Source organism: Narcine bancroftii, chromosome 6 (genome assembly GCF_036971445.1).
Source record: "Narcine bancroftii isolate sNarBan1 chromosome 6, sNarBan1.hap1, whole genome shotgun sequence".
Lineage (NCBI taxonomy): Eukaryota > Metazoa > Chordata > Chondrichthyes > Torpediniformes > Narcinidae > Narcine > Narcine bancroftii.
This window is the reverse complement of record NC_091474.1, coordinates 64,268,230-64,287,087: the sequence shown is the minus strand read 5'-3', so window position 1 is coordinate 64,287,087 and position 18,858 is coordinate 64,268,230. Positions and strand designations below refer to the sequence as shown.

General features: G+C 43.1%; 1 protein-coding gene and 1 long non-coding RNA gene across 2 annotated transcripts in view; one reads left to right on the top strand and one right to left on the bottom strand.

Moving 5' to 3' along the window:
- Window positions 1-18,858, bottom strand: part of tbce (tubulin folding cofactor E) — an 84,676-nt gene that overhangs the window by 52,021 nt on the left and 13,797 nt on the right. The window contains exons 3-4 of the mRNA XM_069885150.1: window positions 12,209-12,293; window positions 8,185-8,373 (exon numbers count right to left, since the gene is read on the bottom strand). Of these exons, the coding sequence (XP_069741251.1) occupies window positions 8,185-8,373; window positions 12,209-12,293 (274 nt within the window). The remainder of the gene's footprint in view (window positions 1-8,184; window positions 8,374-12,208; window positions 12,294-18,858) is intronic.
- On the top strand, window positions 16,036-18,110 carry LOC138737518 (uncharacterized). The gene is made up of 3 exons (XR_011340994.1): window positions 16,036-16,176; window positions 16,412-16,543; window positions 17,846-18,110. It is a non-coding gene; the product is annotated as an uncharacterized lncRNA (long non-coding RNA).

Here is an 18,858-nt window from a genome sequence, read left to right as displayed (position 1 = left end):
TTGTTGTATGCTGGAAACCTACAACTGATTCATTTTTAATCAGCCACTTCAGTGTCTTTTTGAAGAAACTTGCCCCCTCAGGGTTCTCCAGATGATAACCTCTTTCTTTCAGGTCACCACAGAGTTCCTTTTTGTTTCTCTTATTTTAAGTGAAACATTAGGCAGCCAGTCCTCTCCTCTTGCATGAACCACAAGGGCTTGACCAGGCTGAACTAAGCACTCACAACCCGTCTTCCAAATGGGGTTTTCTACAAGCTTGCCAGCTTGTCCTGTTCCAGTCCCATCTGCTGCTGCTGACTGTAAAAACTGCAGAACTGATCTTTGTCTCTCTCTTTCTCTGAGAGAAAGCCTGTTTGACTCTCTGCTTGCAAAACCACATGACCCTCTTAGAACAGCAACTTCCCCTCCAGACAGTCTGCGGCTCCGACAAGTTCTTTCATCTGTTGCCTTTTGCAAAGGCTGTTGGCCTCGACGTGTCTAACATAACCAGAGCTCCAGTATTTTAAATAAGATCTGTTTTAAAGTGTTTGTATGTGACCTACACTAAAAATCCTACCCCAATTTATCTCCCAAAAACATATCTATATTCTGTCACAGTAGAAAGCACATGTAATTGCCATCTGGGAAATGCAAGGACAAATACAACTGAATACCTAGAATTCCAATAAGCAAATGTACAGTAACTTTCGTTGTCTGTATGGTGGAAGGTTCTGCCTTGTTCATGACAAACCTTGTGAGGGCAAGAGGGAAGAAAGACACAGACAAAATACAACAACTATCTTTGTCTTTTACTGAGCTAGTCATGCATGGCCTATTCTACAAAGGAATTTCAGCATCGCTAAAATGCATTAGGACATTAATAAATGAAAGCTTGGGGGTGTGGTCATGCGAAGGACTTAGGCGTGCTTTGGTTGAGCTCTCCATGAAGAGCATTAAATAGATGGTCAAAACTTGAAAATCAAGATTTTCTTCATCAAAAATGGATAAAACTAGCATGAAGCCAGGGCAGCAGAGAGCAAAGATTGAAGAAGCTTCTTTTCAACCGGGAACATCAGGTGAAAGTCCGAAAGGGAGCGAAGCCAAATGGTCGACGTGATCAACAGAACCAGGTAAAATTGGGAGGTCGGGTCAAGAATTGAGCATCATCCTGGAGAAAATGGAGAATTTGAGTAACCGATTCATGTGTTGAAACGGTGATGAGAGACAGGACGGAGAAAATGATGGAAATAAAAGAGAATGTTGAAGACCTGATGGAAGGAATGGGTCGAGCAGAGATTGAATTGGCGAAAACACATGAAAAATTCGAGGTTTTGGGAAAAAAAAGCCAAAGAAAGAGAGTTGGATAAACAAGGATGGCTGGACAAAATTGACCATATGGAGAACTTTAATTGATGGAACAACGTCCGAATTATTGTACTGAAGAAAGGAATCGAGGGAAGAGACCGGTGAACTTGGAGAAAAACTGCGTATCGATAGAGGTCACCGAACACTTGGACCCAGAAGAGCTAGCAATCAGAGACCAAGGCCAGTTCTGGTGAGACTTTTAGCCACTGAAAACAGGAGACCATTCTGGGAGCAGCATATGATTATTCTAAGCAGAATAATGGCCCACCTGATGTTGATCATGAAAAAGTACTATTTTTTCAAGACTTTAGCTGACCTTGATTAAACAAAGAAAATAATTTGAAGATGCGAAAAGGCAACTATATGTTTAAAAACTTGAAATACTCAATGATAATATCCGCGACTTTGAGAGTTGAATTAACGGGAGGGGACCAGCGATTTTTCAAGACCACAAACGAGGTGGAAGACTTCCTGCAAAGTTTGTAAAAAAAAGATCATGGTTGCCAAGGGATAAGATTGTGAAAATATTTATAATGGAACCGTGGGCAGGGACATTGTGTGTTTTTCTTAAAGGAGATGGATCACTTATTCAAAGTCAAAGAGATTTTACTGCTAAAAAATAGTTTTAAAGAAGAATATGGTTCGAACATTAAAATTTATTAGTGTTAATGGAATTAATGGAAAGGTGAAGAGAAAAAAAGTCTTGGCATACCTAAAAAATTAAAGGCAGATATAGTTTTACAAGAAACCAAATTTTACCAAATTGGAACATGCACAATTAAAAAGAAAATGGATGGGGCAAGTAATATTGTCTTCATTTGGATCAAAAGCAAGAGGTGCAGAGATTTTAATTACTAAAGATATACTACTAATAATAGAAGAGACATTAACGAATCAAGCTGGAAGATTTATAATGGCACAATGTAAAATTTATGCAGATTCATGGACGTTAATGAATATTTACGCCCCAAATTATGATGAAGTCTTTATGAAGGATATCTTTTTAAAACTGCAGGAGGAAGGCAGTTGATTTGGAGAAGATTTCAATTTCTGTTTAGATCCAATATTGGACAAATCAGTGAAAACAATAACAAGGGAGAGATCTGCAAAAACCACACTATCATTTATGAAGGATTTAAATCTAACTGATATATGGTGGCAGTTCAACCCCTTAGCAAGAGACTATTCGTTCTACTCAGGTATGCGATTCACATAAAAGGATTTTCTTCTTTTTAATGTCTGCCCAGTTAAAAAGTAGAGCGGTAAAAACTGGCAAGACTTTTATCAGACCACTCGCCGTTAACGTTGACTATTACGAAAATTTAAAAGCAAGAAAATATATATAGATGGCGTCTTAATGCTACCTTATTAAAGAGGAAGGATTTTTGTGAATTTATTAAGAGAGCAGATGGAAATATTTTGTGAAAACAGTCTTCCTTCCACTGACAAAAGTTTTCTAATGTTGGGATGCGCTTAAAGCTTATCTGAGGGGACGAATTATTTCTTGCACTAAAACTCTTGAGAATATGCGAGAGAATTAGAAGGTCTAGAGAAGGATATAAGATAGGAAAAGAATTTCAAATATCAGGAACACAAGAAAAATATAGAATAGTAGAGAACAAAAAGCTACAATATAATACACTACAAGCATATAGAACAGGAAAAAGTGACGTTAAAAGCTAAACAAAAATATTATGAACTAGGAGAATGGGTACATAAAGTGTTATCTTGGCAGATTAAGGCAGAGGATAAATGCAATAGAAAAGGAAACTGACACTTTAACATGTAATCAAAAAGATAATTTACAGATAGCATGACAGAAGACAGTTGTATACCTTGGAGAAAAGAACAAATATGACTATATAGGGGCCCAAATACAATAAAAAAGGTGCTACTATTATAACAACATGTGATCTCCCCAATGAAGACTTTCTTTTTTTAACCCAACTGTAAGCCCTGACGGTGGACGGATTTCTACTGTGAAGGAGATTGGGGGGGGGGGGGGGGGTGGTGGGGGGATGGTGGAATGAGTTGTTTTGTTTTGTAAGAAAAATTTACATCTCCATATCTCTTAAAAATGGAAAATGTTGATATGTATATTTATGGAAAAATATATAAATGAAAGCTCTCTCTTTATATTTTTGGGCTATTCTTATTTATTTGTCTGCTGAGTTAACAGCAGAACATCGAGCACCCAACATGCTCACCTCAGGGCTCTGTGCTCAGCCCACTCTTGTTCACCCGACTACTGACCCACGACCGCAATGCCCGATCTATCTCCCACAGAGTCATTAAGTTGCAGATGACATGACAGTTGTCGGCCTCATCAGCAATAACAAGTCGCACTCTAGAGAAGAGGTGGAAAATCTTGTGATATGGTTCGAGAATAACAACCTGAGTTTCAATGTGGAGAAGATGAAGGAGATGATCATGGACTTCAGGAGGACCAGTGTTGACCACCCTCCACCGGTAGTAGAGAGAGAGTAGAGAGCACCAAGTTCTTCGGAGTCCATTTCAGGTGACCTATCTTAGACAAAAAAAAATCTCCTCCCTTAAGTCAGGAAGGCACAACAATGACTGCTCTTCCTGAGAAGACTGAGGTGGGCAAGGCTACTGGACACCATTATGTCAACTTTCCATAGGAGTCCCTCGAGAGCGCCCTGGCTGGCTGCATCACAGTGTGGTATGGTTGCTGGAGAGCATCAGATCTGGTCAATCCACGGACCAGAAGAACAGCAGAGAGGATCACTGGAGTCTCTCTCCCTCCTCCCCCCACTATCAATGGGATTTAATAGGACTTTTGTCTAAAAAGGGCTCACAAGATCACTGAGGACCACTACCATCCTGCACACAGCATCATTCAGCTACTCCCATCAGGAAAGAAATACTGGTGCATCAGAGCTTAACCTGCAGGTTGAGAAACAGGCAGTGAGATTTCAGGTTTATTGTCAGAGTATCTACATGACATCACATACAACCCTGAGATTCCTTTTTCATGCGAAAGTGGCAGAATTACCACTAATTGGTAGTGCAAAAAGATAAATTGTACACAGCATAAGCATGTAAACAAATAAAGAATTGTTAACAACCTGTCTGTGCAATATAGAGAGAACAAAAAGAAAATCAATAAAGTGCACAAGTAAAAGTCCTTAAATGAGTCTCTGATTGAGTTTGTCGTTGAGGAGTCTGATGATGGAGGGGTAGCAGCTGATCTTGAACCTGATGGTGCAAGTCTCGTGGCATCGATACCTCCTTCCTGATGGCAGCAGCAAGAACAAAGAACGTGCTGGGTGGTGTGGATCCTTGATGATTGCTGCTGCTCTCCGACTGATGTGGTCAGTAGTGTAGAGATGTCATGTGTCCACTACCTTACGAAGGGTTTTACGCTCAGATGTATTGGTGTTCCCATACCAGACCATGGTTTCTGGTGTCCTGAGGAAGTAGAAGTGCTGATGTGCTTTCTTCACAATGCCATTGGTGTGTTGGGTCCAGGAAAGACTCTTGAGATAGTGATTCCCAAGAATTTACATTTGCTCCCCCTCTCCACCTCTGATCCCCCAATGATCGTTGGATTGCATACCTCCAGCTTTCCTTTCCTGAAGTCAACAAGCAGCTCTTTAGCTTTTGTGACACTGAGTTGTTGTTGGTGCACTATTCAGCCAAGTTTTCAATCTCCATCCTCCATGCTGACTCATCCCTTTCCTTTACACAACCCACTACCATGGTATGCATTCACCCAATGGTTCGCAACCTTTTTCCTTCCACTCATATCATCCCACTTTAAGTAATTCCTATGCCATCGGTACTCTGTGATTAGTAAGGAATTGCTTAAGGTGGGACATGGGTGGGAAGAAAACGTTTGAAAACGATTGTTATAATCGTCCCTCATTGCCTCGTTCTGTGCATGGTTTCAGAACTCCAAAGGAAGTGAGCCAATGACAATTTTTCTCAAGCATGTGATTCTCAACCTTCCCTTCCCACCTAAAGCAATTCCTTACTAATCACAGAGCACCGAAGGCATAGGGATTACTTAAAGTGGAAAGAAAAAAGTTGAGAATCACTCTTAGTCCTACAGCAGGAGTAAGAACCTAGGTTACCAGCTCAAATCAGGGAGTGAGATGCAAAAGAACTGCACTCATTCCCATAACCCGCTCACTCAAAGAGGAGAGCAGTACCCACTGAGCAACAGCTTACTGAAAGAGCATGCAAGCAAGCATATTACAGTACAGCTCATACTTCTGATCCAAAATGATCACTGTCACAGTGTCCTATAATCAATGAATTGTAACCTTGCTTTATTTGCTCTTATGTACTTCAATATATACTTTTACCACACATTAGAAATTGAGAAAATATTCAAGTTTTGTACAATTCAATTATCTGAATTGCTTATTCCATCTTTATTATCAGGAATTCTCACTATATTTTACTGATTTTACTTCCAATCCATTACCAAAGAAATGCTCTTGATTTGTCAGACCATCAAGCCTCAATATCAAGTAGATCAAGGAGTAAGGGAAAAGTTTAAAAGGGGATTTGTTTTACACGGTGAGTGCTTGATATCTGAAACTCAATGCCAGAAGAGATGGTGGGATTACGTACAATCGCTAAGTTTCGGAGACATTTAAATAGGCACTTAAGTCTGCAAGGCATAGAAGTATAGGATATAGGAAAATGGGATGAGTGTACAGGGTTGGCATGAATACACTGGGCCAACTGGCCAGTTTCTGCCCTGTACGACTCTGATTTCAAAAACACTTGAGGTGAAAGGTCATTTTACTAATCTTGATGGCGTGAGTTAGGATCAGAAAGTCATGTGCTAACTGTTCAGAGTGGGCAACTCCATTCTTCCAAATGGGGTGGCACAGTTGACGTAACGGTTAGCTCAATACTTTTACACCGCCAGCAATTTGGACAGGGGTTCAAATCCCGCAGAGTCTGTAAGGAGTTTGTACATTCTCCACGTGACTGCATGAGCTTTCCCCAGGGGCTCCAGTTTCCTCCCACCATTCGAAACGTTCCGGGGGTGTAGGTTAATTGGGTGTAAATTGGGCGGCTCAGACTTGTGGGCCAAAATGGCCTGTTACCGCACTGTATAACTATAAAAAAAAATAAGACTGCAAAGGTAACAAATGCGCATTAAAAATAGGGAAAACATATACAGTAAGCATTGTGCTACAGTGCTCTCCACTGACTTTTTACCCCCTCCATAAATCTTCGTCCGCGAAGCCAAGCCAAAGAAAAACAGTGCTCTCCACAATGTCTGGATACTTTTTTTTCCCTTATTTTCTCCTGTGCTCCACAGTTTTAAATTTATAATCAAATAATTCACATTTAATCAAAGTGCAGATTATCAGATTTTATTCGAGGTTATTTGTATACCTTTTTGTTTGACCATGTAGAAATTACAGCTCTTTTTATGTATCATCCCCTCATTTTAGGGCACTAGAATATTTGGAACATTTGGCTTCACGGGTGTTTGTGAGTACTCAGGTATGTTTAATTGCTTCGTTGGTGCAGGTATAAGAGAGCTAGACTTGCTTCTAAGCTTTTGATCAACTTTGGAGTCTGTAGTTGCTATTTTTCAACATGAGGAACAGAGGTGTGCCAGTGAAAGTCAAAGAAGCCATGATGAGGCTGAAAAACAAGAATAAAACAGTAAGACATCGCCCAAACCTTAGGATGACCAAAATCAACTGTTTGGTACATCATTAAGAAGAAAGAGCATACTGGTGAACTGGGACTGGTATTCCAAGGAGGTCCTCCACTGATGGCAGAAGAATTCTCATCTTAATGGAGAAAAATCCCCAAACACCTGTTCCAACAGATCAGGAACACTCTTCAGGAGGCAGGTGTGGATGTGTCAATGACAACTGTCCACAGAAGACTTCATGAACAGAAATACAGAGGCTACACTGCAAGATGAGAATCACTAATTAGCCACAGAAACAGGATGGCCAGATTACAGTTTGCCAAGAAGTATTTTTAAAATTCTGCAGAATTCTGGAAAAAAAGTCTTGTGGACAGATGAGACCAAGATTAACATGTATCCGAGTGATGGCAACAGCAAAGTGTGGAGGCATAAAGGAACTGCCCAAGATTCAAAACATGCCACCTCATCTGTGAACATGGTGCTGGGGCTGCTATGGCCTGGACATGTACAGCTGGTATAGGTACTGTCACACTTGTCTTCATTGATGGAGTAACTGCTGATGGTAGCAAAATGAATTCTGAGGTGTATAGAAACATCTTATCTGCTCGTCTGATCAAATACCTCCAAACTCACTGAACAACACATCATCCTACAGCAAGTCAACAATCCCAAACGTACTGCTAAAGCAACAAAGGAGATTTTCAAAACTAAAAGCTTGAAAATTCTTTAAAGTCAGTCACCTGATCCAAATCCAATTGAACATGCCTTCCATCTGCTGCAGAGAAAACTTCAGGGATAAGCCCCCGAAACAAGCAAGAGCTGAAGATGGCTACAGTCGAGGCCTGGCTGAACATCGGCAGAGAAGATACTCAGCATCTGAATCTCAGACTTCAAGCAGTCATTGCTTCCAAGGGATATGCAATAGAGTACTAAACACAACTACTTTAATATACATACCATTGCTGTGTCCCAAATATTATGCTCCCCTGCAGAGGGGAATATGTATAAAAAGTCCTACAATTTCTACATGGTCAAACCAAAATGTAAACAAATAACAAATTTAAAAGGTTAAAAAATTGTCTTTGTCCCAAACATTATGAGGGCTCTGTAACATTTGCTATGAATGTATCACAGAATAAGACAGCACTATCAGAGCTTCCTTCTGTTGACCTTTATTCTATCAATACCTTTGTTTAACTTTTGCATCTTGCTTTCCCAAGAATTCGATAGGTTTATTGCACCAGCGAAGGGGATTGCCTTGGTTGTCCTGTATTCCCTGATTGCCCTCCTGCCCGTAGCGGTCCTTCACCGCCGTGAGGAAGTCGATTCCAAAGTTTGTCTTTTGAGGGCGAATGAACGAACCACCTGTCGGGTGACTAATGGAGAGGGAGAGCTTGTTAATGCAAGGGCAGTCCTTCCAAATGTGCTTGAGTGTTCAGTCCTTCTCCAACCACTCTACACTGTGGTAGTTTAGGGGCCTATTAGTCTCTGGCAGCAATCCTGGTGGCAAGACAATTACAATGATCACCAGCCGCCTGAGATTTGGGGAAAGATCTTTGATTTTACAGAAATACTGAGAGAATAGTTGCAGTTTTCTTTATTGGACTTTGGGGTTCTTAAAGGGCCAAATGTCTTATGGTTGAGACCATAAGACAGATGCAAAAATAGGCTATTCAGTCCATCTAGTCTGTCCTGTCATTTAATTATGAGCTAATCCAGTTTCCCACTCAGCACCACTGCCCGGCCTTCTCACCAAACCTTTAATGCTTTGACTAATCAAGAACCTATCAATCTCTGCCTTAAATGCACCCAATGACCCGGCATCCACAATCACTTGTGGCAGTAAATTCCACAGATTTACCACTCTCTCGCTGAAGTAATTCCTATGCATCTCTGTTCTAAGCAAAAGCCCTTTAACCCTGAAGTTGTCCCCTCTTGTCCTAGACTCTCCCACCATGAGAAACAACCTTCCTACACCTATTCTGTCCATGCATTTCAACATTCAAAATATTTCAAGAGATTCCCCCTTATTCTCCTAAATTCCAATGAGTACAGGCCAAAAGCTGTCAAACAATCCTCATATAACCCTTTCATTCCTGTAATCATCCTTGTGAACCTCCTCTGAACCCTCTCAAATATCAGCACATCCTTTTTTAAATGAGGAGCCCAAAACTGCTCAGAATCCTCCATGTGAGGCCTCGCCACTATTTTATAGAACCTCAACATCACATCCCTGCTTTTAGATTCTATTCCTCTTGAAATGAATGCCAGCATTGCATTTGCCTTCTTCACCACTGACTCAACCTGCAAGTTTGCCTTCAGGCTATCCTGCACAAGGACTCCAAAGTCCCTTTGCATCTGGGTATTTTCAATTTTCTGCCCATTTGAAAAATGTCTGCTCATTTATTTTTTCTACCAAAAGGCATGACCATACACTTTCTGGCATTACATTTCATTTGCCACTTTTCTGCTCTTTCGCTTAATCTATCCAAGTCCTTCCGCAGCCTCTATGTTACCACTAAACTACCTGCTCTTCCACCTACCTTTGTATAGTCTGCAAATAAAAGACTGATCTCAGTAAGTGTGATTATGAAGGTGTTGCATTGTTATAAACACCTAACTGTATCGCAGGGAAGGAAGTGCAATGTTCTTTCCATTTGGAGTTTCCTTTCTAAGGCCTCAGTATGGAGGGAGTGGCCAGATCTCTGTCATTCCTCTCTCACTGAATGTCCCTAAATAACATTGTTTCCAACATTTACGTACACTGGGCTCTGTACGTCCTGCACCACCACTGACTGTTAGTTCCTGATACTGTTGAATATTTCAGACACTTAATACAAGCTTTTCTTTTAACAAAATTATCACTAAATCGATCAGCACAAGCTTGCATGCACCAGTGCTGCACTTGCTCCACAAATACCAAGGACAAGACTCAGGATAACATGAGATCCTTCCTGGAAAAGATGGGTGGATCCCCATAGCCTACTCTTCTGGATGTAACACACTCACAATCTACAAATCCAAGAAATCTCACCCACCCACCAGAATGTCTCCCACCCATCCACCCGAATCTCACCCACCCACCAGAATGTCTCCCACCCATCCACTCAAATGTCACCCACCCACCAGAATGTCTCCCACCCATCCGCCCAAATGTCACCCATCCATCAGAATATCTCCCCCATCCACCCAAATCTCACCCACCTGCCAGAATGTCACCCACCCATCCATCCAAATCTCATCACCCATCCACCCAAATCTCACCCATCCATCCAAATCTCACCCACCCATCCATCTAAATCTCACCCACTCATCCACCCAAATCTCACCCATCCATCCAAATCTCACCACCCATCCATCCAAATCTCACCACCCATCCACCCAAATCTCACCCACCTACCCAAAGTTTCTCCCACCCATCCACCCAAATCTCACCCATCCACCCAAATCTCACCCATCCACCCAAATCTCACCCACCCATCCACCCAAATCTCACCCACCAACCAGAATGTCTCCCACCCACCCACCCAAATCTCACCCACCCACCAGAATGTCACCCACCCATCCAAATCTCATCATCCATCCACCCAAATCTCACCCATCCACCCAAATCTCACCCATCCAAATCTCACCCACCAAAATTTCACCCACCCACCCAAGTCTCATCCACCCGTCCGTCCAAATCTCACCTGCCCATCCACCCAAATCTCACCCATCCATCCATCCAAATCTCACCACCCATCCACCCAAATCTCACACCCACCCAACCAGAATGTCTCCCACCCATCCACCCAAATTTCACCTACCCATCCACCCAAATCTCACCCACCCACCATCCAAATCTCATCCACCCAAATCTCACCCACCCACCCAAATCTTACCCACCCATCCACCCAAATCTCACCCACCAACCAAAATGTCTCCCACCCACCCACCTGAATCTCACCCACCCACCTGAATCTCACCCACCCACCTGAATCTCACCCACCCACCTGAATCTCACCCACCCACCCAAAATTCACCCACCCACCCAAAATTCACCCACCCACCCAAAATTCACCCACCCACCCGAATCTCACCCTCCCATCCACCCGAATCACCCACTTATTTCTAATTACAGGTAGTCCTCAACTTACGACTGCAATTAGAACCGAAGGATTGGTCATAACTCGGATTGGTCATAAGTCGGATTTGCATGTCTTAACGAGGTATTAAAGCAATTTTTTTAAAAATTCAACAAATGAACCTTTAATGAAGAATCTCAGCATATGTACAAGTTTTTAAAAAAATTTTGGTCGTAAGTGCTGATGGACGTAACTCATGCCGGTCATAAGTTAAGGACTATTTGTAATTCTGAGCCACGTGTCTTGCTTTGCTAAGTCAGTTTGCGTGCCTGTTTTGCAGTGCCAGCTGCATTTCACAAGGTCAATAAGTTAACACCAGTGGTATTTAACTCCCCGAAATGAGGGTTTATCATTTGGCTTGCAGAGAGTCAGATTCACTAACTTGATGATGTCTGATTTAAATCAATGACGTACAGCTGAAGTGATGGCAAGCAATATAATTTCAACAACATGCATGAATTTTACTGGAAATCACATTGCTCACACTAAAGTGGCCATTTTCAACGGGGTCCACAGCACTTTTGTGGGCGGGGGGGGGGGGGGCGCCACAGACTGATAAAAATAATTTTATGGATGAAACCAACTGAACGACTGCTTTTTTAAAATATTTATAATTTTTCAAACTCAGTGTCAACAATCCATACCAATTATATAGAAGCTTCACCTACCCCACCCCCTCTCGTCCCATCTCCCTTATCCCAATGAACTTCACTGCTTCGCAGGGAAAGGGGCTCAAAGTTTGAGCAGAGTCCTAAAGGGGCCATAGTTGAGAATGGGTGCACTCAAGTATGGCATTAATTGGCACACATAGCAGAGGGTGCAGCCAGTCGGTATCACAGTTTAGGTCAGGGCTTTGAGATGCAAGAAGGTGAAGTTGAAGGGTCTCTGCCTCATTACCAGGGAGGAAATGGTACAAGCAATGCTGATTCGGGGTGCCCAGTGTAGTAGGAACGGCAGAGGTCTGGCTTTCGTTGATCTTAACACTCCCTTTGAGTTGGGGCTTGGGAAGGAAACTGCCAATGGGAAGAGATACTTTTGAAACAACGCCAATGGGAAAGGAAATTAGAGAGAGAAGAACTTCAATTACCTGCACTGGAAATACTGCACTCCTTCATGGGCCCCGTTGTGTTTTCCTCGCTTTGGATTGTCCCATTCCACTCCAAGCCAAATTCCTTGAAAACAACTGACTCATTTTAATGCACAAGAAAGTCTGTAGACACTGTGATTCATTTTAATGTTCATATTTATTTCACACAATAAACAACCTCTCACAGAATTCAGCCATTCAAGGCTCCTGTGCTATTCAGTAAGCTCAAATGTAGTTAGATGCATAGAACATTCCAGAGCACTGAGGAGCAGATAAGTAGCGGATTTTGGAATGGTGCAGGGTTATTGTTATTGGAGTCTTCAAGGGTTAATTACACACAGGATCACAATCTCCTCCAACTCCAGGCACATGTTGCCTCTTTTATTGGCCCCACCTTCATTCTCGTCATCATTCTGTTCTTCACATATGCCTAGAATTCCTTGGACTTCTCCTTAATCCTACAGGACAAGGCCTTCTCGTGCCCCCTTCAAGCTCTCCTAAGTCCTTTCTTAAGCTCCTTCCTGGCTACCAAATAATTCTCATGAATTATTTCCTGCAAAAATTGTTTCCTGCTTCCTATAGTGAGTCTTACACCAGTGGTGGGCAAACTATTGGAGAGGATTCTTATCGACAGGATTTACCAGCATTTAGGGAAATATAATCTTCTCAGGGATAGTCAGGATGGCTTTGTGAGAGGGAGGTTGTGCCTCTCAAGCTTAATTGAAATTTTTGAGGAAGGTACAAAAGAAATATATGAAGATAGATGAGGTGTATATGGATTTTAGTAAGGCATTTGACAAGTTCCCACATGGTAGACTCATTCAGAAAGTCATGGGGCATGGGATCCATGGAACCTTGGCTGTGTGGCTTCAGAACTGGCTTGCCTGTAGAAAGCAGAGGGTCGTAGAAATGTATGGAGGTCAGTGACCAGTGGCATTCCACAAGGATCTGTTCTTGGACTCCTGCTCTTTGTGGTTTTTATAAATGACCTGGACGTAAATAAAGGATAGATCAGTAAATTTGCAGATGACACTTACGTTGGAGCTGCTGTGGACAGTGTAAGTGGTGGTCTGTCATAGGCTGCAAAAAGATAGACAGGATGCAGAGCTGGGCAGAAAAGTGGCAAATTGAGTTCCATGCACATAAGTGTGAAGTGATGCATTTTGGAAGATCAAACTTGAAGACAGAGTAAATGGTTAATGGCAGGATTCTTATCAGTACAGAAAAACAGAGAGACCTTAGGGTCCAAATCCATAGATCTCTCAAGGTTGCCATGCAGGTTTATGCTTATGGTTTGCTGGACTTCATTAGTCAGAGATTGAGTTCAAGAGTCATGAGGTAACATTGCATTCAGTTCTGGTCACCTCATTACATGAAGGATGTTGAAGCTGTGGAGATGATGTAGTCAAGATTTACCAGGATTATGTCTGAATTGTACAATGTATCTTATGAGGCAAGGTTAACAGAGCTGGTGCTTTCTCTTTGAAGTATAGAAGGATGAGAGGTGACTTAATCGAGGTATACAAGATTAGGAGAGGCACAGGTAGGATGAGCGACAAGCACCTTTTACTGGGGCAAGAGCCTCAATCACCAGAGGTCACCTGCATAAGGTTTAGGGGAGTCATCAGGGCTACGTTTTATTTAAACAGAGAGCAAGTGGGCATTTGAAATGCATTTCCAGTGAAGGTGGTGGAGGCTGGTACAAATAGAGACTTTTAAAAGACACTTGGAAAGGCATGTGGATACAAGTAAAATAGAGGGCTATGGGTGTAACATATGGAAGGTTTAGTTTGTTGGGTAGACTAATGTAGAGGTCACACAACATCATGGGCTGAAGGGGCTGTACGTGCAGCACATTACAAAACAAAACATTTCTGAAGGGCCTGTACTGAACTGGATAATTACTTCAATCGCCGCAGAGAATGCAGCCAGCTTCATCATCATCTCTTTTTCCAGACACTGTGAAATCCCACTCTTAACCCTCATTTATTTTTCCCCAGAGTCTTCTCGATTCGTGCAGATCTTCCTCAGTACATGCCAAACCAGTGGTATTGTTTGTTTGCTGCCTTTAGCTTCAATTCCAATCCTATACATCCATTGAATAATCATACACCTATTTTTATAAAGATATACCAGTGGTAGAGATAAGGGGGTTCACATGACTGAATGTAAAGTCTCCACAGACTGACAGTCCTCCTGATGACAAATAGGCAAGTTCTATTATACAATATGTGTGCTACTGATTACTATTGCCAATTTCAAAGCTTCACTTGATTTTAAATCGATTGGTTGGGGGGGGGGGGGGGGGGGGCAGGGAGTTGCAAAAATGTCAAGGGAATATCAGAAAAAAGTAAAATCTCCTCCAAAAAATGTTCCGCCTTTTTCAAGTCCTGTTCTAGTTCTAGTTGTCCATGGAATATTATAACCTGGACCCTTGGCTATTCATTCATCCCCTTCACTTCCTTTTCCCTTCCTCTCCTTTTCAACACAAATCCCATAGGTTTCAACACCCAACTCTAGGTGCTTTAAAACTGCAGCGCCCACCTGCAGCCGACCCTTCTGCCCCAGTGGCAGTGACCCTGTCTCCCCCGCAACAGCAACCCCCCCTCCCACGCCAGCGACCCTCCTCCTCCTCTCTCCCCTGCGGCAGCGACCCCTCTCCTCTCTCCCCCGCGGCAGCGACCCCTCTGCCCCCCCATGACATTGACCTCTCCCCCCCCCATGACAGTGACTTCTCATTCCCCCCCCCCCAGTTCTCCACCCTGGGATCTGGCAGCAACCCCCTCTCTCTCTCCCCCCCACCCCCCCATCCATCACCGCAGACACTTCACCCAGGGGTTTCCATGTGACGCCATCGCTCAAGCACTGATGTCACAGGAGTAACCGAGTCAGCCATTTTGCTGTTCAGGCCGCCGGTCGACACATCCTGGGTAAATTTAACTGGGTTCCCTAACTACCTCCGAGGTAGGGCAGGGATCCGGTTGACTTTGGACGATTCTGACCGGGTTGGACCTTTTCAAGCTGCCTTGTGAGTGGGGCGCTAACTGGGCAAATTGCCTGGTTCACCCCATTTTACAAGGCAGCTTGAAAGCACCTAGTAACTCATTGGTTTCCAAGTGCACAATTCAAAAGCTTGCATTTCAAATGCCCTCTCTCAGAATACTGTAATCATGTCACTGCTTTTTATCAATTGATAGCATTGAATAAAAACTGTTAAAACACAACTTGTTCTACAAGCACTAGCTGTCCAATGGATTTCTAAGAATATCATTATTACTATGTACATGACCAGCACAAAAGTGGAAAGCAAACATGAACATCAGATTTTATTGCAGTAACTTCAGAGATTTTCCATTCTTTATCTTAATTTGCAGTACAATAATCCCTTTCAATATGAAAGAAAGACCCTCACACCTAAAGTGCTTTGCACAACCTTTGAAATCACATTACAACTAATAAAATACAATCGTAAGAGAAACAGCACCCAATTTATCCATGGTTAGCATAGAAGTTAACGCAATGTTATTACTGCGCCAATGACCCGGTTCGAATCCAGTACGTCTTGTAAGGCATTTCTTCTCTGTTCTTCCCATGTCTGTGTGGGTTTCCTCTGGGTGCGCCGGTTTCCTCCCACCCTTCAAAAATGTACTGGGGTTTGTAGGTTCATTAGTGCATTTGGGGGACATGGACTCATGGACTGAAAGGGCCAGTGATTAAAAACCCGGAGTCTGGCAAAGATTGTTAGAGAAGCTGAGACGCCAAGGTCACACATACATAATTGAGACAGAAACTGGCAGGCAGCTGAGATGAAACAGGACCCACATTTGCCCAACACCAGATCTGATATGGAAAGCGCCAGAAGCACCAGCAGCTTCTAAAATTCCAACAACTTGTGAGGGAATGTGAGGAGAAACCCCAACCAACAATACCGTAACGACTGAACAGCAAGCAACAGGAGAACCGAGAAGGTAAACAACACCACCACCCGCAACTGTACTAACACCACCAAACCAGACAGACGCAACAAAGTCTAAGAGGTGGAGAAGCAACATCCTACCACCAGTGCGATTCCGCTGAAATAAATATAGGACTGCAATTGTGTAATTGGAATAATTAATTCTTAAGGGCAAGTGCAGGTAATGAAGCAGTAACAATTTATTTTTAAGAAATTTTAAATTTTAATAAATCTTTTAATTTTTAAAGGAGGGATGTTATATACAGAGGAAACTTGGGACTATTTTATGCTGGAGCATGAACACTGCAAGAGCCGCATCACACTTGAGTGGTGAGCACGCTCAGTGTGATGGTGTACCAATACATGACCAGTAACCTGATGTGAGTAAAGATTTGTGCTGTTAAACTTACAAGCTTTTCTTAGTGTTTATTAAGACATCAGATGGTACAATGAGGACATACCAGGCTGTATGTCAAAATTTAAAACTAAAACTATTTAAACAAGATCCCACAGACAGCAATGATAATGACAAAATAATCTGAAGTTAAACAATATCCAATGTCCTTCAGGAACCTTCCTGCTTTTCCCCGAGTGCCAACATATCCTTTGCACCACTGTGAAGTAGATGGAACCACAATTCACTGCCTTGGCCAAAGGCAGCTACCTGTGACATTGCCACAATTTCCTGCACTGCGGAACTAAAGCCACCCGTAAATTGGAGGAGCCACTCCTAATGTTCCTCCAGGTCGCTCACCAACCGAATGGCATTTACCTCTGCTTCTCCGGTTTCTGTGAGGCTACTCCCATCTCCCTTTCTTCCCATCCCGGTCTCCTCCAGCTCTCCATCCGTTTCCCTCCCCCTATCACTGCTCAGCGTTCTCCTCTTGGGCCCTCCCTCCCCTATCCATCTATGGCTCCGAGCCTGTGGGCCTGTGCTCCTCCCTCCCATTCTTCTGTTCAGGCCCCTGCCTGCATTTTTCTCACACCGTGATAAAGGGCTCAGGCTCAAAATGTTGGTATGATTCTTTATCTTTGCCATGATAAGAACACTGCATGGCTTGCTGGGTTTCTCCAGCAATTTTGTGCATCCTGAGATATTGAGGGCCATGGATGCTGCTTTGACAGTTAAGGGAAAATGAGGAGAGCTTAAAGGATGGAGAATTTTTGTACTTCTCTGTCTCCGAATTCTCTATTGGTCATTGGGTTCATCAGAACAGAAAATGGGAAAAGCAGGTAATCTTGCTTCTTGAGCTGTAGTTGACAAAGCCTTTTGTTCCCCAATGACATTTTCTTAAACTTGTGTAACATTATTATTGGTGGATCCTTGAAATGTGTAATATGAGCCCAACTAAATTCAGTGCTCCTGCTGTGACCTCCTCTCCATCAGTGAAACCAAATCTAGACTTGGCGACTGATTTGCAGAGAACCTGTGGAGCAACATCTCATGTTGCACCTGGGTAGTCTACAGCCAATGAGTTTTCCAATTTCAATTAAGCCACACTGCAGATGCTATAAAACTGGATCAACAGATTGCTGGAGGAACTCAGCGGGTCATGGATTATCCATGGAAGGCAATAGATAGTCAATAATTTGGGCCAGAATGTTCCTTCTCCTCTTCTAATCTATGCTGCTGTTTTTTTTTCCCCTGACCTACCAACCCCCTTCCCATCCCTCACCATCAGAGGTCAATCCACGGGACCATAAGAATGGCAGAGAAGATTACTGGAGATATCCCCCCCTCTCCATCGACGTGATCTATCAGGATCGTTATCTAAAGAGGACCGTTGTCAAAATAATTGAAGACCCCTTCCACCCTGCACACAACATCTTTCAGCTGCTCGTGTCAGGGAAGAGATACAAGAGGATCAGAGCCAGCACCACCAGGCTGAGGAACAGCTTTTTCTCACGGGCAGTTTATTTGTATAGATAAAATACTTGTCCAGCATATGTATTATTTGTCTGTGTGTGTGTTATATCTGGTTGTTTGTCTGTACGTTTTGCACTGAGGACCAGAGAATGCTGTTTCGTTGAGTTGCACTTGGCTTGACCAATTTTTCCTTCTCCTTTTGGTACATTGTGACGACAGTCACATTTCACCCATCAGATCACTCCCCCCCCCCACCAACTTTCTGTTTACACCTGGTCCCATCTGTCCTTCATCTCTCCCCGATAGTTCCCCTTGTTTCCCCCCCCCCCCCCCTTTACATTAGATTGCAGCACCATTATCCTTGATTCCATTTCTAACCAGCAATCTCCACCTTCACTTCACTGGCTCTGCTTGCTCTACCTGCCCCACCCCCCCCCCCCTCTCTGGCCCCTATCAATCACCCTCCCCCTCTGCTGTCCTCCTTCATCTCTCCTTCCCGGCTCCTCTCACTCGTCCCATCCGTACTACCCATCCCCTTTCTCCGCAAGCAGCCACGAGAAAGGGTCTCAACCTTCTCCTTCCGCTGACGCTGCTCGACCTGCTGAGTTCCCCCAGCAGGCTGCCTTGTTTGCATCTGCAGTCTCTTGGGTCTCCTGTATAAATCTGAAAATTATTGCTGGCTGTGGCTGTGATTAGCACAGTTGTCTCTATCCAAAATCATGGCTTACTGAGACTTGAGTACATAACGCAACTGATCCCATCGAGCCAATTCAAATTCCCTGAGTGTCCTGGCCCTAACCCAACTTCAACCAACACCAAACCTGTTCA